At 46.1% G+C, this 24,461-nt stretch overlaps 1 protein-coding gene across 1 annotated transcript; it reads left to right on the forward strand.

The window, feature by feature from the left end:
- The first annotated feature begins 3,198 nt into the window (after positions 1-3,198).
- On the forward strand, positions 3,199-21,547 carry AQP3 (aquaporin 3 (Gill blood group)). The gene is made up of 6 exons (XM_048849818.2): positions 3,199-3,395; positions 13,675-13,801; positions 15,347-15,484; positions 17,076-17,194; positions 18,111-18,328; positions 19,050-21,547. Exons 1-6 carry the CDS (start codon positions 3,288-3,290, stop codon positions 19,201-19,203), a joined length of 864 nt encoding a protein of 287 aa, XP_048705775.1. The 5' UTR covers positions 3,199-3,287; the 3' UTR covers positions 19,204-21,547.
- Positions 21,548-24,461: the final 2,914 nt, after the last annotated feature.

Consider the following 24,461-nt stretch of genomic DNA (forward strand, 5'->3'; position numbering starts at 1 on the left):
GTACACGTTCACAATTACAGAATAAAACAAGGTTCACAGTATCGCAGCTGGGCTCTCACCTCATTCTTCTCTCTCACTCACTGACCGTCTGGCGACGCCCTGCTCCACAGCCGACTACATTCTAGGAGGTTCGAGGAAAATGTAGTTCTCAGACAATCTGGAAGGTTCCATGAGATTCTACCAAGATCCGGAACATTCTAGGAGGTCAGTGAAACATGAATCCACATACTGAATACCTGAAACATTTTACTTCAGACGTTCTGTTTTTCGTTTTGGCGCCAACAACAAAAACAGCCCCTGGCGCTCGCCAAGCCCAGCATCCCAGGTGGTCGTCTTGGTCGCCTGCCCCTGAATCCGGCCCTGCCTGTTGTAGACAGCACTAGGTTGGCGGAAGAATTCTTCCATTGGCCTAGCTACTGCCGCTGGGGGTGTGTGTGTGTGGATTAACTACCCTCCCGTGGCTGCAGCTCCACCGCTGTAGCATTTTACGTGTAGCCATCGTCGCCCTAATAACGGCATGAGCCTGAACCATGCGAGATTAAGGGTGAAATAAATGAATGCTAAGATGAAGGTGTCACACTGCTGGGACAGCTGACCAAATAGAGCAGCCATATGCTTGCTGTAAATTACTTGATAGGCCGTCAACCTTTTGGTTTCACTGGGTTTACGTGTCTAAGTATGGCTTGCAGGAACTGGCCCAGTGCTTGCAGCTGCCCTTTGAAATCTTGTTGGCTTAAACAAACTTTTATTGCTGGCTGTCACTGTTTACAAATAGCTAGGCTTGGAAAGATTAGATTTTTATAGGTAAATGTCTGAAAACGTTGATTTCACCGAGCACGCACAACCTGACGAAAAAATATTTCTGTCGATCATAATCGGAATTTACAGCGAGGCAAAGGCAGGACAATGCGGCATGAGAATTTCCGGCATGAGTTAAGGGTATTGACTTTGTATATTTTGACATGTGATGTGAACCGTTTGTGGTTTAATGGTTATAAAGCTTCAACGTTTTGATCATTGGCATTTTTCTCATTAAATAAATAGTGTTTGGACCCCCACTATTTTCTGACCCTGCATAATTTCCCACAGTGGTGAAAGTTTAAATCAATACAAATAAAATGAAAAAAAGACTTCTAACCCATAATTTCCCACAACTGTGAAAATTTAAATGGAAAACAATAGGGGAAAAATGCTTAAAAATAAACAACAATATAATCAGTTGAAATGATAAAAAAGCAACAACCCCTGCAGTCTGCCAAGCCTACGGACAGAGGAGGCATCAAAATGAACAAGCAGATTGGAGCAGAGATAAGAAACGAATGAGAAATAGGAGCTGTGATCAATCCTGTGTAGGCCGAATGATGAATGGCTGGAAAGTGACAGGGAGAGATGGAGAGAAACAGAGTGGAGAAGGAACTTGGTCCCTTGAAGGCAAGTTCATAAAAAATGCAAGTGTAACACACGTCTCCGGGCCTGATCCAGAGCCCACTGGAGTCAATGGAAAGACTCCCATTAAGCTCACTGGCATCGGATCAGGCCCTGTACCCATGGCAAGGAACGTGGAAGAAAGAGAAAGGCTACACCAGGGGTGGCCAAAAAAACGCCGCATGGCAGAAGCCCCGAGGTCCGTCCCCCCCAGTCTGGTAGGCGGAGAATGGGGGAGACTCCACAAGCTGCATTTTAACTGTCAAAGAGCCACATGTGGCTTGTGAGCTGAGGTTTGGTCACCCCTGCGATAAATGTTCTTGTGGTTGCATTTTCACCCAAACGGTTTGACAGCAGTTGATTCTTTCCTGTGGTCTGGCCTCCTTTTAGTTCCTCTGTCCAGCTGCAATTTACATTCGGAACAAAGGTCTATTAATGATTGCACTCAAAATCTCCACTTGTTCGGAGGAAAAGTCAATGGTTAAATAAGAAATGCCGAGAACTCTTTGTGCCGGGTGTGGCTTTATGCAGGGTGTGTGTGTGTGTGTGTGTGTGGAGAGGGGAGCAAAATTGGCAAATTCCATTTCTCAGGCCCTGATCCTGCTATTCAGCTCTGGCTCGGAGCCTCAGTGAAGGCAGGGATCCATGTGTATGGATTACGATTGGGGCCCTAAATTGGAATTTTTACTACTTACCTAAAAGGAATGAGGCATAAATAATAGCAGCTGGCCTAACAAATCTTTCATCCATGCTGTCTCTAAAACGCTGCCCAGGATTACATAAAGAGGTGGCTGAGATTAAATAAAAATGGGGAATGATGATTAATTTGAGACAGATTCGATGAAACATGCCAGAATAGTGCTGGTGTAAACCCACTACACAACCCTGCACGGAGCAGGACCACTTTCTGACAGACAGTTTTCTGATTTCATGGTGCAGCGCCACCTATGGGTGGCTCATGATAACAGCTCTGCTCTGGATCAGGAATCTTTCCTGGCTTCTCTTTGCTTTCCTAAGACGGGTCGTGCTGAAATGAATGCAGGGTACACGGCGCAGTCCCTCAGCCTTGGGGAGATTTGTACGTTATTTAGACATGCAACAAGTTTGGCTCTGCATCCAGATCTGGAGTTTACAGCTAGGGTTTCGAGTTAGGACCGTTTCTGGACCCAGTTCTCACTCCATGACATCAGTTTGATGCTGGTGTGAGGTACTGAGATCACTGGCTTAAAAGTGGAATAAGGGAGTGGAGAATCAAGGCCGCGTTTCCCATTATTTTATTGCCAGAGCGACTAGCAGTCCCCCATACTGCATAGGAGTGTAAGTCACTAAGAAGCTGACAACCTACAGTCAGCTCTGGTATGGGGGGAAATCAGAATTCATGGTATTGTCAAGAGTTGACTCTGCACATGCAAGTTCAGCTGCGGTGTTTGTATAGGCGGGACTTCTTGGCTCATCTGAATTGAGAGTGGGGCAGATTCAGCTGTATGTGCTGTTAGAAGGGCACGGAAATAATGCAATCAGGATGTGGAGGTCTCTGCACTGTTCTCCCCCCCCCCCCCCCAGTCTCCTTACAGAGCTCCTGACACTGGTATATCTGCAGCCTGCCTATATGAGTAATAATAATAATAAAAAAACCCCAAGCAAACCACCCCCTCAGTCCCATGCTGAGAACAAAAAGGTGCAGTGAAAGAGAGGGTGGGAGGGGTGGGGTTACTTAGGGGCGGTGTTTCAGGGATATCTCAACTTATTTATAAGCAAACACAAGGCTGCAAGGATCAAAGTTACACACACCAGGCTGAAGAGCTGAAAGCCAGCCAGCTACCTCTGAGCCAAAGCAGGGCTAGAAGGAAATCTCAGCCACCATGGGGAGGCAAAAGGAAGTTCTTGCTAGAATTGGAGAGATGCTGAGGATCAGAAACAAACTAATGAGGCAAGCACTGGCTGAGTGCCTGGGGACCCTGATTCTGGTGGTAAGTCTGCCTTTTACTACTTAGGATACAGCTGTGGTTTTTTGGAAACCTTTTTATTAAGGCATAGTTGCAATAAAACGTTAACATACTACATTGTACATGGCTTATTCAGGACCAGGTTAATATTTCACGAACCTGGCTAAGATTGCTGGGTACTGTTTAATTGCAGTAATTTGGATGCAAAGCTAAAGTGATATGACAAAGGAACCACATTCATCCCTGGAATTTACACCAGTGATGAAACTGACCAGAGAGGACTCTTGGAGTCTAGAGTAGTAAAACCCTGATGTTCTGTGTGAAATAACATATGAAAGTTGGTAACCAATCAGTTTTAGAGTCGCTTCCAATTCGATGTGATGTATGAATCTTTTGAAGTATTGAAAGATTTCACCTTTGGTATGTATGAGCAGCAGAGTAGATCCAATAAGGAGGCACATGTGTAAACAGCAAGGCTCTCCTGGAAGGAAATTGCTCTCACACCTCTATGTATTTCTCTGACCCTGAAACTGTCTGAACTTTAAAGAACCTTTAAAGAACCATCTAAAGGGGAGAAGATGCATGAAGGGGAAAGTTCCTCTTCTTGGATTGTTTTTCTTAAAGCATCATTTTAAACATGTGCTGGTGTTGAAAGTGTTAATAACAGTTCTCAACAGCCTGTCCTGGGATCAAGTGAGAGGGGAATAGCAGGGCTGTTTTGAGGCTCACTGCAAAATACTAACCCAGTCTTACAGGCTGGCTGAATGCCTACCTCTGCTTGCCACATGTCTAGGATCGGGGAGCTGTCTGTCCCCCATCATATGTTTCAATGGTAAATAGACACAAAAGATTCAGTGCTTAGACCCCAAAGACAATAGGCGGCTTGGTGAAAGGGTTCAAACCTGAGTGCCTAAAGTTGGGAACCTGTGTCTATATCTGGGCATTTAAATCAATAAGTGACCTGATACAGGGATGAGAGCTGAGCTCCACCACTGCAATCTAAGGGTATGTCTACACCACAGCGGCATGGTTACAGTGCTCTGGCTACAGTGCTCCAGCTATGCCTCCGTAGTGTAGCTGCTCCTTCCACAATGGCGTGATGTGGTTAATTCACCTGTCTGAGGGGCAGTACCTAGGTTGGCAGAATAATTCTTCCATCGACCTAGTTGCAACTGCAGGGTTAAGTCAACTTAACTACTGTGCTTAAGGTGAGAAATTTTTCACAGCCCTGAACCACGTAGCTAGGTAGATCTAATTTCTAAGGCCTAATTCAATAGTAGTCGCTAATACTCAGCATCTCTGAAAATCAGGACAAGGGTTTAAGTGATTCATTATGGATATAGGTGTCTTGCTCTGGGCATCCAACTTTGAAAATGTTGGCCCTTCCACACATGGTAGGTAGGTCTATAGATGACACTGCGGACAGGTGTAATTTGTCTAATTTGCTGATATTCCAGTACTGGCCAGTTAATGTTTGTGCATCACTTTGACGATAGGTGATCAGATTCTAATCTCATTTACCAAGGTGTAAATCCCCAGCAATTCCATCAACTTCAGCTGAGCTACTGTGGGTTTACACCAGTTGAGATCCGAATGGTTTTGGAAATTATTCAGCAGCTGGGCTAGCGAAGGGTGGTGGCAACTTTGAAAAGCACTATGGAGCTCCAGCCACCTCCCGTAAATGGAAAGACACAGCCTTTTGTGTTTTAAAAAGCAACGGGGGGCAGAGAGCCTGATGTATCTTCTGTATATCTTGCTGCTCAAGAGAAACAGTAAAATGTCACAATCTCGCATGGGGACGCTATGTTTCCCATAGCATAATTTTTTTTTATCTGAGGAAAGACCAGCTTTCGCAAGAGCTACTTTCAACCAAGTGGCCATGCTTTGCTTTGCAAGGGTTATTTGGAATCATAGAATCATAGAATATCAGGGTTGGAAGAGGGACCTCAGGAGGTCATCTAGTCCAACCCCCTGCTCAAAGCAGGACCGATCCCCAATTAAATCATCCCATCCAGAATAAGGATGGGCAGGAGCTGACTGAACGCTTGTGCAGTTTTTGTCTCTGAATCGCATGTGCTATTTGGCAGGGAAAGAAAATCAAGCTAATTCCAGCTGCTCAGAGCCTGATCCAAAATCCCCTGGCATTTGGGAGGCGGGGGGTCTTGGATTTGGATCAGGCCCCTCCTGTACAACTCCAGGAAAATCCATGTGTTCTTCTAGGGGCTTTAGGCAAAAGCTGGTGAAAGTGGCAATGGGAACAACCCGAGGCACATCACCTGTTGTGTTTTACTAGCCCTAATGAGCAGAGGAGGCAAGGCATTCATGGGTCAGTGCTTTGGACAGAGCTTTCAGAAAGGGTTAGCAAAGAAAAGGCAGGATTTAGAGTCAGGCTTGCAGACTCTGAACTCATGCTTACAGAGTTTGTAGAAATGACAAAAACTTTTTCTTATAACTCCTCTTGGAAATACATCTGCTGAAGACCCGGTGGGGGGTGGGGCTGGGCGTCACACACGTCATGGATTGCATTGCAATCTGGGGTTAGGAGCCAGGAGCACCTTCCAAAGAGATTCAGTGCAGGGAGGCTGCTCCACTCCACACCCCAAGCTGTTTACTGCCTCAGTCTCCCTTCACGTAGTTAAGTGTATTTAGAGACTGTATTTAATGCAGTGGGATCTCTGGCTGTCAGAGAAGAGGCAGGAAAGGGCCATTTCGAAAGGCTGATGATTTCCTTCTTGCTTTTTTCAGTTTGCTCTCAATCCCAGATCATCCCTTGTTCTGGGGTCTGACTGGAACAAAAAGGGCTCAAAGTCAGAGTCTCTGAGAACATTAGCCCATGTTTTCCTTTCCATGTAAGCCTGGTAGCAGGTAGGGTTGGTTAATCCTGGGATAGGAATGGATCACATGTATCTGCCTCTGGTCCTTCCCATCCCCATCACTCAGACCCTGTTTCTGAGTCTGGCAGTCTCCACGGAGGAACAATACTGTCTGGTGGGAGCACACCCTGGCTAGCTACGCTGCCCTCATGGGAGTCCCAGAAGGCTGACTCTCACTCGGCTGGTATGTGGAGTGGTGCATGTTATCATGTGTAAGTGAAATATGTTTATTTTGATAGGGTCATTTTTAAGCTCGCACAGAGCCCAATCCTAGCTTCTGTTTGCACCCATTAACATCGGTGGAGGTTTTGGCTCTGCAAGGGATGTAGGATCAGGCTCAGAGTTGGCTGGATTTGTCCCCATCTCTCCAGGTTTAGGATACATTAAGGTTAATAGGGAGGGTAGGCTTAAGGTTTGCTCCTGCTCTCACTGAGGTCAAACTTCCATTGACTTCAACAGGAGTAGGTCTGCGCACTTAACATTAGACCTGCGCTTTGTAATGGGAAGATTTGTGACACCCAAAGGCAATGGGCGTGAGCCCAGTTTCTTCCCAACAGATCTCTCGCCTTTTGCTGGCACAGAGATCACAGCGCTAAGAGAGGCAACTTACCCTGCAACAAATGTCTTTGTGCATGGTACAAAAACACTGTTAGGGGAGCGTGTGAAAAAATGTTCCTTCTTCATATATAATCAGGGAAATCGTGCAGCAAAAGAAGCCAAGGAAATCTTTTTTTCCTGTAAACTCACTTCCTTGAGGCTGTATCTTCTTGCCTGCTCCAACATGCCACCTACTGCCACCTACTGGCAATAGCTAAGCAATGCAAATATCAAACGAATTTCACACGTGGTCTGTTGTTTGTATTATTACTGTAGCAGCCAATTAAAAAAAAAATTCCATCAGCCCAGCTTTTTGCACCCTGCTTAAAATAAAAGGGTTGCAACTGTTACATTGCTACAGACCTACTTTGTTTTAAATACTGGAGCTAGCGAAAAGGTCAGACTCTGTATCCTTCATATCTGGCCGGTATAATAATTTGGTTCTCTGATGGACTTTGGCTGGTGGATTAGCTGGTTTTCACTGTTGTTTAGACACAAGGAAGGAACAAAGAGCAGTTCTGAATCTAACGCCCTTGGTCATTCTTCAAACAGGACTGGTCTGATGAAGGCCTTTACTGTTACAAATTGGAACTTCATGGTTGTAACTATGCCATATGCCATGGAAACCTAAATTTCATAGTGTAATTGTAGGAATAAAAGTAAAGGAGAATCTTCTTCAGTTATTAGCAGTATAGGGCCTATGAAACATAGTTAAGTTGTTCTGATTCCATCCAGTAGAGGGCAGCAGTACTCAAACATACTAGGCAGTTTGCTACACCATATTTGCTTTATATAAGACTTGGAAAGTCTGGTTTGCTTTCAGTCTTGCTAAGCATGGCCCTTGCATTATGTTAATATTTTGCTAGAGTTTTAAAAACTTAAGTGTAAATTCAATCAACTTTGAGCACCAGCAAAAATGTCACATGCAGGTCATAATAGCACAGTGCCGAAAAACTGGTTGTAGTGGGCATGTCTTGTGGACAAGGAAGTCATTTAATGAAATGGCAATAACACCACCTTCCTTCTAGCGCCTTCCATTTGAGGCTCTCAAAGCATTTCACAAGCACTAACCAGGCCACCCCCACCCCAGTGAAGTAGTGGAGTGTGATTTCCCCATTTTACAGATGGGAGAAATGAGGCACAAATTAACAGCCTGATCCTGTGCCCACAGTATTCAGTGTCTTCCTTCCTTCCTGCAGGATAAGGCCTTAAATGACTTGACCAAGACATCACAGGAAGTCTGTGGCAGAGGTAGAAATGGCACTCCAGCTCCTGACCCCTTGTCCTGTGCATTCACCTTTCTACCACAAATCAGTGGGGAATGGCTGAACTTGCTTTAGTGGGAAAAAAGGAGCCGATACATTCTGTCTTAACAGACTCTTCCCTGTGCAAGATCCGTGTACCACTTAAGCCCTCTTATCTCTTGAGTTCTTAAGTGGTGCATAAGCCTTGGGCTGCGCCTCTGCACAGGGGGTGAATTCCAACTCTTATGCGGAAAGATCCATTACAAACCTTCTTGTTACTGACTCTCCCTTGTCCACTCCCAAAACTCCGAGGAGCCAGATTCTGCCCCCAGCTGCACCAGAACCACCCCTCTGACTCACAGGGAGGCTTTGGTTTGACTTCAGTGGACTTTCGATCATACTGCGGCTTTGCAAAAGAAGAGGGTGAACAGGGCGTTGGAGCCAGCTGCAGGATGAGGGCCCCAGACCCACCCAGCCTCACCCATTTGGAGGGAGAGTCCCTTATTTGGGCTCCAGCTTTAACTCTCATTGTGAGTAGGAGTTTAACTCTCAAGTGCTGCAGGGAGCTGCTTAATATCTTCCTTATTCAAACTGTTATCAAAGCTCAAGAGTTTTCAACAGCCTTATTCAGGCTGCAACCCGATCTGAATCTCCTTCCGATTCATTGGTGAAATTAGGCTAGATTTACACAAGGTTCATTGCCTAATCCCTGTTCTATTTGCCTGCAGAAGAGAAAAGTTGTTACTCAGACGATAACATTCCTGCTGGGTCAGGTTGTGCCAATGTTACAAAGCATTCCCAGATTAATCCAGGGATCAGGGCCATGTAAATTTAAGAGCAAATACATTCAGGTCTTTTGTGTAGCTCCTTTGAAGGTGCAAAGAGCAGCCACTAGGCAACAAAAAGTTATTCAGAGAGCTGTTGTGTAGAAGAATGCCAGTGACTATCCCTTCTTGAGTGTGCAAACAGAGTCACTCTTCTCCAGAGCTGTTTATAAACCCATAGCTTATGTAATCTCTCCAGTATTGTTTACCCATTTCTGTTTCCTGCCAAAGTCTTGTACTACCTTCCTTAGTCAGCTCTGGACCTTTCCAATCTCAGGCCTTGTCTTCTCTGCTAAGAAAGGTGTGGGTTTTTTTTTATCTCAGGGCAGGTCTACATTACCACGTATGTTCATATAAAGTATGTTGCTCAGGGGTGTGAAAAAGCCACCACCACTAGCGATGCAAGTTACACCGACCTGCACTGGTGTGGACAGTACTCTGTAGGACTGGGCAGTATTTGAGCCGAATCTCTGGGCAGCTGCTGCTTTGGATCCCCTTAGGGGTACATCTGCTGCATTACCCTGCCTTTGGTGCTCAGATGGGACCCTGATGAGTGCCCTATCCGGGTCTAATCCAAAGCCCTTTGAAATCAGTGCAGAGAGATTCCCATTGACTTCAGCAGGTGTGGAATCAGTCCCTCCATGCCTAGATAGACACGGACATAGAATCATAGAAATGTTGGGCTGGAAGGGACCTTCTACAAGTCCAGCCCCCTGCGCTGTGGCAGGACAAAGTAAACCTAGTTCATCCCTGACACTGGCAGGTGTTTGTCCAATCTGTTCTTATAAACAGGGATAGATCCGTGGTTTGAGCATTAGTCTCCTAAACCCAGGGATGTGAGTTCAATCCTTGAGGGGGCCATTTAGGGATCTAGGGCACAAATTGGGGATTGGTCCTGCTTTGAGCAGGGGATTGGACTAGATGACCTCCTGAGGTCCCTTCCAACCCCGATATTCTATTATCAGGTTTTTCCTAATATCCAACCTAACTCTTCCTTGCTGCAGATTAAGCCCATTACTTCTTGTCCTACCTTCAGTGGACACAGAGAACGATTGATCACTCTCCTCTTTATAACTGCCCTTAATAAATTTGAAGACTATCAGGTCCCCCCCATATTTTCTCAAGACTAAACATGCCCAGTTGTTTTAACCTTTCCTGATAGACCAGGTTTTCTAAACTTTTGACTGTTTTTTGTTGCTCTCCTCTGGATACTTTCCAAAGGTGCGGTGTGCCGAGAATTGGACACAATACTTCAGCTGATGCCTGATCTTTCAAATGCATAGATTTAACTTAATAAATACACGTGGGAGTAATGTTAATACTTCACAGTGAAGTGGTTTAGTACATTTTATTAATACTAATAAAATAATCATTTAAATCGTCCAGCGGAGTATAAGGGACATGAAATACAATAGCAGATCATGTGAGAGTGCGTGATGCAAACCTTGATATTATAGCTTTTTATTTCTATGGCGTGTGTGATATTTTATTGGTAACACGAAAATGCTGGAGCTTGAATAGCTAGTTAAAGTCAACAGAGCAGGGGTTCAACTTCTCCATATTTCACACACCTCATCCCTAGCAGCAGGTTCCTATGGAAAACATCTCACCATGGCCCTAGTGAATTGCATTTAGAACCTAGTCAATGTGTATCTATTACAAAACAACTAGGGCATCATTTAAATGGCCCATGGAAAGCCGTTTAGCCTGGCCAGGGTGAAAATTGAGACATTTAAGTTCATTTACGTTTTGCATTTTACTCTCTGTCTCATTAAGAATAAAATCCCAGGTGTTCAGAAATCATAAAGCAGGATTAGAATCATGAGAGATTTTTTGAAAATGATACATGCTGAGTTCTTTCGATTGGCCTTCTGCTTTCTGAGCCTTTAGGTTTCACTTGGCTCATATTTTCACACTTTTCTCTGCAACCAGGAGGGCTAGAAACTTACTTTAAAAAACAGCTGAGATTCACATATAATCACATGACTCCAGGAGTCGGAGACTCAAGAAAAGCACCAAATATTGGGAGATGTGCAATAAAAGCATGAGAACTGGCAATGCTGCACAATGTTCAGGTGTTGTTTAGCGTCATGTCTTGTGCAAAGGAGGATTGTGAGAAAAGAACTTTCAGGGGTTGGGAAATGTAGGTGACACTGAAATCTGCCAGAGGAGGTAGTGTAAGACACAGGCAAACTTCTGTCCTCTGATCAGCCTGGAAGATCACAATTACAATATGTGTGCTGGCACATGCCCTGTTGATGTCAGTTTCCAAGTCAGTGCCATCCTGATGAGTTTAGTATAAGAACCTGAACATAAGAGGATCGACTATGGGGGTTTAGGAGCAGAATTGGACTGTGTGTATACGTATTGGCACATACATAGTGATAATAATGGCCATCTCTCTGTGTGTATATATACAGACACACACACAAAATAATTATCAGAATGCCGGCAATAGTGATTTATTCTCTCTCTAAATTACTTCATTGCTTGGTACCTCTCTGTGTTATGACCAATAGTGTGCCTAGAAGAACCACACTATTGGATATTTGGGGGTCAGACCTCACCTGGCCATTGGCCACAAGGAGCTCCTCTGATTTACACCAGCCAATGATCTGATCCCACAGTTTTGGTGGCTGGAATATGGTTACAGTCCCCCCCCCCAAAAAAAACAAAAACAAAAACAAAAACAAACCGTGGGACTTATCCTGTGGGACCCTCCCACTCTTCAGGGTCTCAGAGCTCAGCCCGAGCCCAGACATCTAGACAGCGAGCCCGAGTGTCTAGCGGCTGTGTAGCCATACCCATAGTAAACTATGTGACAACAAATCATTTGCTGGAGCAGCCATGGTGAATGCAATTTGAACTGATTCCTAGGGCCAAATGCAACTGATAGAAAGGTGTGTGTGTGTGTATGGTGTGAGTGTGTCTTATGGAAGCCACTGGGATCAAGATTTGGCTTGGTTTGCTGGGGCCCAATAAAAATGTAGACATGCACATCAAAAGCAGAATTTGGCCCTAAATGCCAGCCTGCCTGCCTCTCTTCTGTGCTCCTAGGGCCAGATTTTCTCAGTGGTGGATTAGCCACTAGGCCAACGGGGGCCCGTGCCCAGGGGTCCCAGCCAATTGGAGGGCCCTGGAAAGATGGGCATCCCCGCGCGCTGACCCACTCAGCCGTCCATCTGGTGCTCCTGCCGGGGAGTGGGGGAAGCCCGCCACTCCCCAAGCCCACTCCCCAGCAGGAGTGCTGGGTGGGGGGACTGCAGGTGGAAGAGGTGGGGAGGGGCCCCCACTTGCTCTTGATTCAGACACCAGTGCTAGTCTGAAATGGGCTGGATTGCTAGCGAAGTGGAGTGGGACAAAGAGGACAAGAGAGCTGAGAGAGCCGTTTAGCTCTTGCACATGGGCCGGAAATGCGGGATTGTCCTGAGCAAACATCCTTGGGCTGCAGCTCGCTTCCTCCCTTCACTGCAAGCAAACAGCGCTTATCACCCTTTGCCAATAACCGCCCCTGCAGCAAATACTTTCCAGTCCCCAGCCCTCAGAAGGAAGAGGTGAGGCAAACCGCTTCTCACAATGCCAGAGACAAGGTGTAATTTACGAGGTGCCTGGACTGAAGCGTTTAATGTCTGTGGTTGCCTGAGGCAGGTTTGTATTCTGTGTAGCATGAAGCCCCCTAAGCAGGTTTGCGGCTGTAATCTAGTGTTTGAGCTGCTGTGTAAATCCTAGCACCAGCTGATGGCAGACAGTGCTCTTATACCATCCAAGCTTTGCCTTGCTGACAGCTGCCCTACTGCTGGGACCTCCTTATATCAAGAGTATTGTCCTTACAATGTTTTCCAGCCATGTATAGTCATCTTTGCAAATGCCAGCAAACTATGAACTGATCCCGTTTGCAGTCCAGACCCCAAACTTCCAATGATTTCAGTTCCATATAAAGAAGGACAGTAGGTTTAAATGCATCATATAGTGTCCCTAGGTGTGGTAGACGAGGGAGAAAAGAGAGATGCAGGGCAGAATGGTTGAAAGTTGGAGGTCTCTGGGGGAAGATTTTGATGGTTTTATTAAAGGGAGAGTTTGGATAAGTAGGAGGCCAAGCGGAGAGATGGGTCTTGGAGTGGGAGGCTTTGGAAAGGGCTAAGGAATCAGCTAGGTGCTGATAATCAGGAAAAGGAGTTGGTGGAAGCAGCTGTGAGGAAGGATGTACCAGCCACTGTGGAGAAACAAAAGAGTCTGGTGTTTTAAGAGACCAGGGAATTGGCTAGAGGTGTTTGGAATCATAGAATATCAGGGTTGGAAGGGACCTCAGGAGGTCATCTAATCTAATCCCATCCCTTACTCAAAGCAGGACCAATCCCCAATTTTTGGCCCAGATCCCTAAATGGCCCCCTCAAGGATTGAACTCACAACCCTGGGTTTAGCAGGCTAATGCTTAAACCACTGAGCTATGCCTCCCCCCTGACTGGTAAGCCCTTGGAGGATCTTGAAGACCAGAAGGGAGAATATTTTGTAAGTTTCAGAACATGGGGGTGGTCAAGTCCCTGGCAAATTCATGACCCTCCTCCCTGGCATTTTCCACCCAAGCCAGCAAGTTTCCTTGCAGCCTTTCCCATTTTGTACTGCAGCACAAGTGTGGATAGTGGAGTTGGTCATGGACTTGGGTTGGAGAACTCAAGGGGAAAGCACTCAGGAGTCGTTGGCCAGTTTCTTGCTCCTGAAGGAAAACCCACTGGGCCAGTTTTAATCAGTTCTTTTCTTCTTTCAGTTGTTTGGCTGTGGCTCAGTCGCTCAGGTCGTGCTCAGTAGAGGAACCCACGGGGGCTTCTTGACTGTGAACTTGGCCTTCGGCTTTGCTGTTACACTTGGAATTCTGATAGCGGGGCAAGTGTCAGGTACGTGGCTTCCATTTCACGGCTTTGCTGCAAACCTAGGGCTCCCTCTTGCTCTAAGCTCCTGGCCATTCGCAGTTGGGGATTCAAAGGTCAAAGAGCATTGCTTCATAGTTAGGGCCCTACCATATTCACGGTCTATTTTAGTCAATTTCATGGGCGTAGGATTTTGAAAATCATAAATTTCATGATTTCAGCTATTTAAATCAGAAATTTCACGGTGTTGTAATTGTAGGGGTCATGACCCAAAAAGGAGCTGTGGAGGAATCGCAAGGTTATTGTAGGAGGGGTTGCGATACTGCTCCCCTTACTTCTGCGCTGCTGCAGGTGGCGGCCCTGCCTTCAGAGCTGGGCGGCTGGAGAGTGGCTGCTGCTGGCCGGGAGCCCAGCTCTGAAGGCAGCGCTGTTGCCAGCAGCAGAGCAGAAGTAAGGATGGCCTGGTATGGTGTTGCCACCTTTACTACTGCGCTGCTGCTTGCAGAGCTGGGCCCTCGGCCAGCAGCCACCGCTCTCCGGCCGCCCAACTCGGAAGGCAGCAGCGCAGAAGTAATGGTGGTATGGTATGATATCGCCACCCTTACTTCTGCACTTCTGCTGGAGGGTCACTGCCTTCAGAGCTGGGCTCCCGGCCAACAGCCACCGCTCTCCAGCCACCCAGCTTTGAAGGCAGCCCAGAAGTAAGGATGGCAATACTGCAACCCCCCTAAAATAACCTTGTGACCCCCCCGCAACTCCCTTTTGGGCAGGACCCTCAATCTGAGAAACGCTGGTCTCCCCCTTTAAATCTGTATAGTATAGGGTAAAAGCACACAAAAGACCAGATTTCATGGTCCGTGATGCATTTTTCGTGGCCTTGAATTTGGTAGGGCCCTATTCATAGTTAATAACATAGTTTCCTCTCTGTGTGCATGCAACCGGCGAACCCACACTGAGGAGAGAATAGAACCCTTTGTTGGTCATTTGTTTCTCAATAGTTCTTGCTCTTTGCAACTGTCCACCCACCCCGTTGTGGAATGCCAGCTTCTGGCACAGGAGAACCAATGTGAGTGGATACGACTATCACCGTTGGAAGTCAATGGCATAGATAGATAAATTTAGAGAGAGCAACTCATTCTTGCTGAGAGCCTCACTGGGTCATGAAATTAGAGATGGAGAAAGGCCTATTAGAGCATCTAAACCTTTCTCCAATCCCATTCCCTGCAATACATCCTCAAGGGCTTTAGCCAGAGTGTTTCCCTAAAGACCAGGTATTGCCTAGCTCTGGGCATGTGGATTAACCCATATCTTCCACTGAACAGGGCCACATATCTGGCCTGGTTTTAAGCGGCTGCACCTCCTTCAAGGGTTTCAGTGGGGCTTACAGTGGGTGCGGGCCTCGTGTGTGGTGGGTGAATTTGATCTGGAGGATATTGTCACACGCACAGTCCCAGAGTGCACCGGCAGCTATGCTTTTTACAGGCGCGTCTTTCTGAATGTGTTGGTCTCTTTCCATGCATTCTGGAGTCAGATCCTGCACCCAGAATGCACTAACGAGAAACTCTTTCCCAGGTGGCCACTTGAACCCTGCTGTAACTTTTGCTCTGTGCCTCATGGCCCGGGAGCCATGGATTAAGCTGCCTATTTACATCCTGGCACAAACCCTCGGTGCTTTCCTAGGAGCGGGCATCGTCTTTGGCTTGTACTTCGGTAAGTGAACAAACCAATCAGCTTTTATGCCATCCCTCTCACTCTGTTCTCTTATGCTGTAAAAAATATCTTTCTTATCCAAATTGGAGCATTTTCCTGTGGTGGGGCTGATGGCCATCCTAGTATCTCTGAGCTTTTCCACGGTGATCTCACATTCAAAGCTCCCAAAATCAGTCGCAGGGCCCCATGTAACGTCTTCACCTGGGGCACAACGATATGTGCTCAAGCAACAACATTGTGACAGCTGGCTTTGTCCCATCAAGGAAATTCTATTCAGAGCCCTCCCATGACTCGTGTTTTTGTGTCTCCTGATTGGCAGCCCCTGGGGTGACATGCCGCCTATAACAATTAACTCCTCTTGTTTTACACAGCCAAGGAAAAGAATAGATAAGGATTAACAGCAAGGCAACAGTTAACTCCATTACCTAACCAAGTGCAAACAATCAGTAACTATCAGCATTTTTGATCCAGTTTTCCTGATTTAATGAGCTGGTTAGGGCTTGTGTACCTGGCAGCCTGGTGAGGTCCACAAGGGTGTGAATAGTAGAGCGTGCTAACGTGTTGCCCTCTAACTGCCCCAGGTAGACCTTGCTGGCATGAACTAAAAGGCACCTAGTTCATGTGAATGTAGTCCTGTTTGAAACGGGACTACATCAATGCAATCTAGGTACCTTTCAGCTCACGCCAGCAGGGCCTACAGGAGGTGATTCGAGCGCGACCCGATAGAGTGCTCTACAATTCACATCCCCATAGACCGCAACGTGCTGCCCTGCAGACAAGCCCCTCTTGTGTGGTACAGTCAGGGCCAGTTGGTTATTAGGCTCTCTTACTAACTGCTGTGCAAGAGTGGTTTTATACCCCTAGTTGCTGTTGTTTAAATTAGTAAAACATTCTCAATAATCAATTGTTAATTAAATAATCAATTTTATTAAAGATCAGTGACAACACCTTGAGCCAGACTTTGGCCTCAGATACACATACTTAATTTCCCTTCAAGTCAATGGGACTTGCACATGCATACCTGTGCAGAGACTCCGGCTCACTATCATCTCTAAATCGAGAGGGGCTCAGGTGAAAGCATTGCCCACTGCTGTAACAGTCATAGAGTTTAAGGCCAGAAGGGACCCCAGATCATCCAGTCTCACCTCCTGTATATCACAGGCCACCAACACTATCCACCCAGCTATCCTCGCACCAAACCCAACAACCGGAATGAGGCCAACCTCTTACAGCCCTCAGGGGACTAAATGACCCAGTGTCACGGTCAGAGAACAGGAAAGACCGAGGTCAACGTTAAGTGTTACTGAATTATGGGACGTGATTATTCATACTATACGCTGAGCCTGTGCAGTCTACACAGGGCGTTGAGGAAGTCATAGGGCCCACGGTAGCCCACAGCTGAGCGGCAGTTGGCTGTATTGCAGGAATGCGTATGATAGACAAATATGGTGATTCTCTATTGTAATATTCATAGGTTTTAAGTCCAGAAGACTAATTAGGCTTCCCAAATAACACCCTCTGCCCTGGATTCTGCTGTGCTGTTGAACAATCAGGCGATGAATGACTGACCCAGCCCTGTTTCCCATTCTAGATGCCATATGGGCTTTTGGCAAAAACCAGTTGTTTGTAGTGGGACGGAATGGCACTGCTGGCATTTTTGCAACGTACCCGTCTGAGCATCTGGATGTAGTGAATGGATTCTTTGACCAGGTAAGAGAGTTGGGGGTGCTGGTGAGAGACCTTGCAGGACAATCCTGGGCCTCTCACTCAATTTCAAGAGGAACAATGCTGCATTTCCTGGGATTTAGATCAGTAATATTCACCAGTCGGGACCCAGTAATCCGCTGGTCAGCATGAGGATCAGAGTGCAGGAGTGTGCCTGGATACAGGAGGGTTTAATGGTATTGGTGGCCACAGTGCAGCCTGCACATGGAAACAAACTACAATTTGGCCGGGGCACGAAGGCTAAGACCCTACTCGAGTAAAAAGTGCCCTAGGACCTTTAATGATCACAAAGGGGCAGAACCCTGGTTTTATTTCTCTCCAGAAAAGTGGCATCTTCCAACACACAGTGCCACTAAACACCATGCTGGGGCATACCTACAGAAGGAATAGTAACACGGGGGAATCATAAATATGGATCTCTGTGGTACCTTGGTCTCCTTCTAAGTGTCAACCCTGACTGGCCTTGTTTAGCTTGTGAGATCCTAGCCTGAGCTGGTATCACTGCGGCTGTTAGAGTCCTATTTAATGTCCTCCTTGCGGTGCAGTCTCGCCCACGGACGCTGCTAAGAATGCGTCCTTAGACTCATGGGAACTCAAAGATCCAGCTCTCTACTCCTAAGTTGCTTCACTGAAAAAGAGAAGTTCTCTGCTCTAGATGTTTCCATGAGGCTATTGCTAAGGGCGGGTTCTTTTCTGGACATGTTCCCTTTGCCATAGAATTCCCCACTTTGTATTCCCTTTGGTGTTCCCTGCTCTTACTGGGATCACATCCTTCACTATCCCTGTTCATCACTCCAGAGGATAAGTTCTAAACATGCAGTATTCCACCCAGTAGCTAGGTGACTTTGTTAAAAGACTGATCAAACCTCAACCACGTTTCTCTCCCTCCTTTTCCTGCTAGTTCATTGGCACAGCATCCTTGATTGTTTGCGTCTTGGCTATTGTGGATCCCTACAACAACCCTATCCCCCGGGGCCTAGAGGCTTTCACTGTTGGCTTTGTGGTCCTGGTTATCGGGACGTCCATGGGCTTCAACTCTGGATATGCCGTCAACCCAGCCAGGGACTTTGGGCCTCGTCTTTTCACCTCCATTGCTGGCTGGGGCATGGAAGTGTTCTCGTAAGTGTTTTCTCCACGGAGCGTGGGTTACCCAGATCTGATGGGATCAAGGCAAACGGTGGCCAAAAAGTAACTCACCCAAGCACTTCTGGAAGTGGCTGTCAGAAAGGGACACCTAAGCAGTCTCTGCATTTTGAGGCACCTTTGGGTCACATTAACATTCCTAAAAGGCATTTATCTCCCTGGAGATTTCCTGAGCAATGAGAAACAGCCAACGTAGAGCCTTTTCCAGATATCAGAGCTTATGCCCTGGCGTTGCTATCAAGCAGTAGGCCTGGGAGCAAGCGTGGGAAGGGCAGCTGTTCCCTGAACATAAGCTTGTTTGGAGACTTTCATGGCTATTGCCAAATGGAAGCGATGGGGAAATAACAGGGGCGGGGGAAAGTCCTCGCCCTCCTGACGTGGGTGGGACAGCACTGACCGCTCTCTTAAAAGGCTGTATTCATGCTCACTCTTAGGAAGTCATGGCTATCTGATAGGGTGACAGCAAAGCCAGAGAGAGCCCCAGTTCTCTGGGTCATTCAAGCTCAGGGGTGAACATTTTCAAAAGTACCTAGATGACTTAGGTGCCTACATCCCATTTTCAAAAGGGCCTCGGGCACTTAGGAGCCTATGTCTGATTGAAAATCATTGGAAATATTCTGAGATGCCCAGGGTTTGGGTTATTCTGGTTGATGTCCTGCTACTCATTCCTCATCTCTCATTTTCTTGTGTCTTTCAGTACTGGCATGCACTGGTGGTGGGTCCCAGTCATGGCCCCTTTCCTTGGGGCAGTTGCTGGAGTGCTGGTTTACCAGCTGATGATTGGATGCCATGAAAAGCCACCTCCATCCACTGAGCAGGAAAATGTCAGGTTGGCCGATGTGAAGCATTAGGAAAGGGTCTGAGGAGGCTGGCAGATATGGACACTTTTCACAGGACTGCAGGAACCAAAGAAGAGAAGAAGGAGAAAGATTCAAGAACAACAAGAGATTCCACTTCTTGAGATATTCTGTCCTAGTTTCTTTGTACACCCTGATGCATTTGCTTTAGAAATTTGCCCATGAGCCTTTGCCAAAGGCACCACATAGTCTCATCCTGGTAAAGGGGGGGGTTGGCAGGGCAGTCAAGTGGTTAGAGCACAGACCTGACTCAGGCAACCTGAGTTCTAATCAGGCGTTGCTGCTGGCTTACTGCGTGACCTTGGGCAAATCACTTCACCTCTTTGAGCTTGTTTCTCCATCGGCAGGGTGGGGATGAGGAGACCTCCTCACACCCACCTTTATAAAGGGCTTTGAGATCAACGAATGAAAATATCTAAAGGCAAAAGAGAAGCAGGCGGTTGCAGTCTGCTGTTGAATTCATTCCTGGTGTAACTCCCCTGCAGTCAATGGTGTTACATTAGGGATGACGATAGCCCATTAAATCTGTAGTGCATGCCATTAATAGCATAGCATTAAGATCCACATCAATCAGGCTTTGCCTAGATAGAACGTCACAATAGAGAGAAAGCAACAATGCACTTGACTTTAATTTTGTGCTAGGACAAAACGTTTACAAGCTCTCTTCACATGGATATTTGATCCTCAGCGTTCACTGTGTCATTGAAGACAAGATTTAGGAAAACACTAATCCACCAGAAGCTTGCCTGGGCAAGCTGCCTTCCTGAATGCATTAGTGATTCTTACTCATTAGAGAAGCTTATAGTCATGTTTGATTGAAAACATGGTGCTTGACTCTCGATAAGGCTGTGTTTGTTCATGTAAATTTCACATTAGCTTTATGTACATAATGCCAGGACAGGGAAGAGTTAATTCACGGGTGACATAAGGCAGCTGTCTATTCACTGACCTGCTTTACGATACTTTCATTGTATTTTCAAAGTACAATCATGTTGGCAGAGAAACTCCAACTCCCATGTTATTAGAACATTTTTGATACCCATGGCACCATGTTGTAAGAGCATCTCAATTCCCATGGTGCCACGTTGTAGCTCCGGTACTCATGGCATCATGTTATTTGATTGTCTTTGATATCCATGATGCCATCTTGGCAGAGAATCTCTAGTTCCCATTGTGCCATTCTATTTGGCCTTCTTTGATACCAGTGATGGCATGTTGTCAATCTCTGATTCCCATGACATCATATTATTAGCGATCCCTTTGATAGCTGTTCCTTTAGTGCATGAATTCCTTTCAATATGTTTCTCGTATAGAGTGCATATTTACAGTCAGTAAAACTTTGTATTCTTTCATGCTTTTTTTGTGTGTGTCAATATTGAGATTGTAAAATGACCCTGTCAATTTTACTTTGTTTATTTTTAAACCATTTCAAGTAAACTCTGACACTTGGAAAGTCATCAGTGACAATAACATGCCTGATACAAGTTCTCTCACCCCCTTTCATCTCTTGAGAATCTGTAAAAGGAAAGGGAAATCTAACTTTATTGGGCACAGTAGCTGAGTGCTACCTTCATGTTGTATTCGTTTCCTTCTGAATTGTAGTTTGTAGTGCTAAGGTGAGGTTATGCAGAGATCAGGGATATGGGAGGGACCTACTGCAGATGTAAAATCATGCACCTAATCTTGTTAATACACAAAGCAAGAAGCCAGCCCCATAGAGTGCACTGGGAATTGGTTCATAGGTTCGCTGAAAGACAAGGAAAAGCACAGGATACACCCTTTAGAAATGAAGAGCATCATGTTCTTGCTTATATCAGAGGAGCAGTTATAGCAGAGGAAATAAACAGAGCTTTCTTTGAACTGCAGCTCATTTCAGTCTAATCTGGAAGAGATTAACCCTATTCTAGGTGCATATGCAGATCCAAGGTCAAGTGATGTCTGTTCCATGTGCAACAAAGATCTGTATGGTAACCCTATAAGGATGGCTGATTAGAGAGTGTTTTAGTCTACACAAAATCTTAGTATATGGTTTTAGAACTCTTATGAAACCAAAGAGGGAAAAGGAAGTTGTAATGTTACATTCAGATGGCACCTTCAACAGCAGCTGGCATTCCTATTAAGTTGTAGCTTGAACTCATGTTAGATACCTGGAATGAAAATTGTTGTGAAAGCTATTCTTTTAGTTTGTGCCTTACTGTTAAAAATAGAGTCCTCTTTCCTTCTTTCATACTTCAGTGTCAACCCAATGAGTTCTTCTGAAGATACCTCTTCACCACTTTGTTCAACTGTAAATGTCCTCAAGCTTTTGTAATAAATATATTTTGAAATAAGAACAAAATCTACTATTATAAAACACACTTTTTTTTTTTTTACCAGTGAGGGTAATTACTGGAACAGATTGGCAATAGTTGTGGTGGATTCTCCTTCATTTGGAGTCTTAGGGAAGACGGGATGTCTTTCTGAAAGAGGTGTTCTAGTTAAACTGCAAGTTGTCAGACTAGATCCAGGAATCACTGGGCTTGGGTTACACGGGAGGTCAGATTGGATGAGCGTAAGAGTCCCTTCTGGCCTTACAGTATATGGAATCTGGGAAAGTGAAGTACCCAGATATTACCTTTCCTTTCCTGACTTTCAGCCTGCTTTAGGGTATGATGAAGATTAATGCTGATCAGTGGAATATCAGTTGTTTATTTGTAATTCTCCCAGCTACAGCAATGGAACGGTGCGTCTAGTCTCCACAATTTGAAAGTGAATATAATATCTTTTATGCAGCACTCTTGAGTCCAGAGGTTCCCAAAGTGAATTACAGAATTAACAAACTCATATGCAAAATTATGGGTCCAGTTCTCTCACACTGGTGTAAATCTGGAGTAACTCCACTGAAATGGAGTTAAATCAGCTTAGTTAAAATCAGAATCAGGACCCACATGTACAGGGACCATTTTAGCCACCACTGACATGCAGCCACTTCTGGGGAGTAACACAGCAGCAGTTTAACTGCACACTGTGAGGTTGTACCTCAATTTATTTTAGGGGCAAGAAGTGACAAAGAATAATGCATCCAACTGAAACTGCAGGGTGAGGGGGAGGTTCAGGGAGGCAGGTTGCATCCATGTGGCCAAATCAGGATGTTTTTAGGTTATCCCTGCAGTGGCACACACAAACTGAAACATCAGAAGAGGAAACGTGCCAAGGAGGAGCTTATTTGACGGGCTGCTGGCCTGGCATGTATTTCTGCAGGGAGGGAGGTGCAGCTCGGCTGGACAGCGGGATGTGGGGGAGAAATGCAAGGGTGGGGGGAATACGTGGTGGACTGGTGAAGGAATGATGGAGGATAAAGGGATGTCTGTACTGCAAAAAAATCCCTGCGGCAATGAGGCTCAGAGCCTGGTGGCCTAGATGTTCCCACTTGGGCTGGAGCCCAGGCTCTGAACCCAGTGTGGGGGGTGGGGCTCAGAGCCCAAGCGGGAACCTCTGCACGGCTATTTGTAGCCGCAGTGGTGCTGGACTGACTGACTTGAGCCGGGCTCTGAGCCTCGCTGCTATGGGTGGGGGGGTTGCAGGGTAGATGTACCCTAAGAGGCTAGAGCGCCAATGTTTTATTCTAGGCTGGCTAATCCTTCTGTGGCTGCTGTCAGCCTAGCCCTTACACTATGGGGAGCAACTCTAGGGAGAGACAGGAACTATCTCGCTGGCTAGATGCCCTCCACTGACCTGGGCACTGTCCGGTGATCAAGTGGCAGGTATGAGGCACATGGGGGCGTGTAGGGTTGTTGAGGGGTTGGGATGCTGAGTGCTCAGGCATCTACTCAGGGCTTGTCTCCCCTTGTAAATTATTTGGGATTCATTTGAGTTTTTTCACAATGAACAGCCTTTCCTCCACACACCCCGAAAATTTTCCGGCGTCTCATTCATTAATCCGCTCTCTGAGTGCACTAACTCAAATGTGGAATGAGTTATTCTTTGATAAGTTAGGTATGGCTTCATCCCCATTTTGAAATAAGCCTTTGACATGCATCCGACGAAGTGGGTATTCACCCACGAAAGCTTATGCTCCAATACGTCTGTTAGTCTATAAGGTGCCACAGGACTCTTTGCCGCTTTTACAGATCCAGACTAACACGGCCACCCCTCTGACCTTTGGCTTCTGACAGTCCTCCCACTACTATCCCACACTGCATTGGGGGCACACCTGAGTCAGCCTCTCTGTTTACCTTAAAAAGAAAAGGAGTACTTGTGGTACCTTAGAGACTAACAAATTTTTCTTTTTGTGGATACAGACAAACACGACTGGTACTCTGAAATCTGTCTACCTTGTGTGTCTTCTACTGCTCTGGGGTCATCTTGGCCAGTTATCACCTCCCCAATTAAATGCTGCATTTGGAAGACTCAGAAACATCTGGCAACTCAAAAACATCTCCCTCAAGAAAAAACTGAATGTGTACAAAGCAATTGTTATCGCCATCACAACATATAGCAGTGAGACATGGCAACTTACCAAGAAAGAGATGCAAAAGCTGGATCATTTCATCACAAATGTTTGAGAAGAATATTGGGACTAACATAGAATCATAGAATATCAGAGTTGGAAGGGACCTCAGGAGGTCATCTAGTCAACCCCCTGCTCAAAGCAGGACCAACACCAAATAAATCATCCCAGCCAGGGCTTTGTCAAGCCTGACCTTAAAAACTTCTAGGGAAGGAGATTCCACCACTCCCTAGCTAACCCATTCCAGTGTTACACCACCCTCCTAGTGAAAAAGTTTTTCCTAATATCCAACCTAAACCTCCCCCACTGCAACTTGAGACCATTACTTCTCGTTCTGTCATCTGCTACCACTGAGGACAGTCTAGATCCATCCTCTTTGGAACCCCCTTTCAGGTAGCTGAAAGCAGCTATCAAATCCCCCCTCATTCTTCTCTTCTGCAGGCTAAACAATCCCAGCTCCCTCAGCCTCTCCTCATAACTCATGTGTTCCAGACCCCTAATCATTTTTGTTGCCCTCTGCTGGACGTTTTCCAATTTTTCCACATCCTTCTTGAAGTGTGGGGCCCAAAACTGGACACAGTACTCCAGATGAGGCCTCACCAATGTTGAATAGAGGGGAACGATCACGTCCCTCGATCTGCTGGCAGTGCCCCTATTTATACATCCCAAAATGCCATTGGCCTTCTTGGCAACAAGGGCACACTGTTGACTCATATCCAGCTTCTCGTCCACTGTAACCCCTAGGTCCTTTTCTGCAGAACTG

The sequence above is a fragment of the Caretta caretta genome, chromosome 5 (genome assembly GCF_965140235.1).
Source record: "Caretta caretta isolate rCarCar2 chromosome 5, rCarCar1.hap1, whole genome shotgun sequence".
NCBI classification, from domain to species: Eukaryota; Metazoa; Chordata; order Testudines; family Cheloniidae; genus Caretta; species Caretta caretta.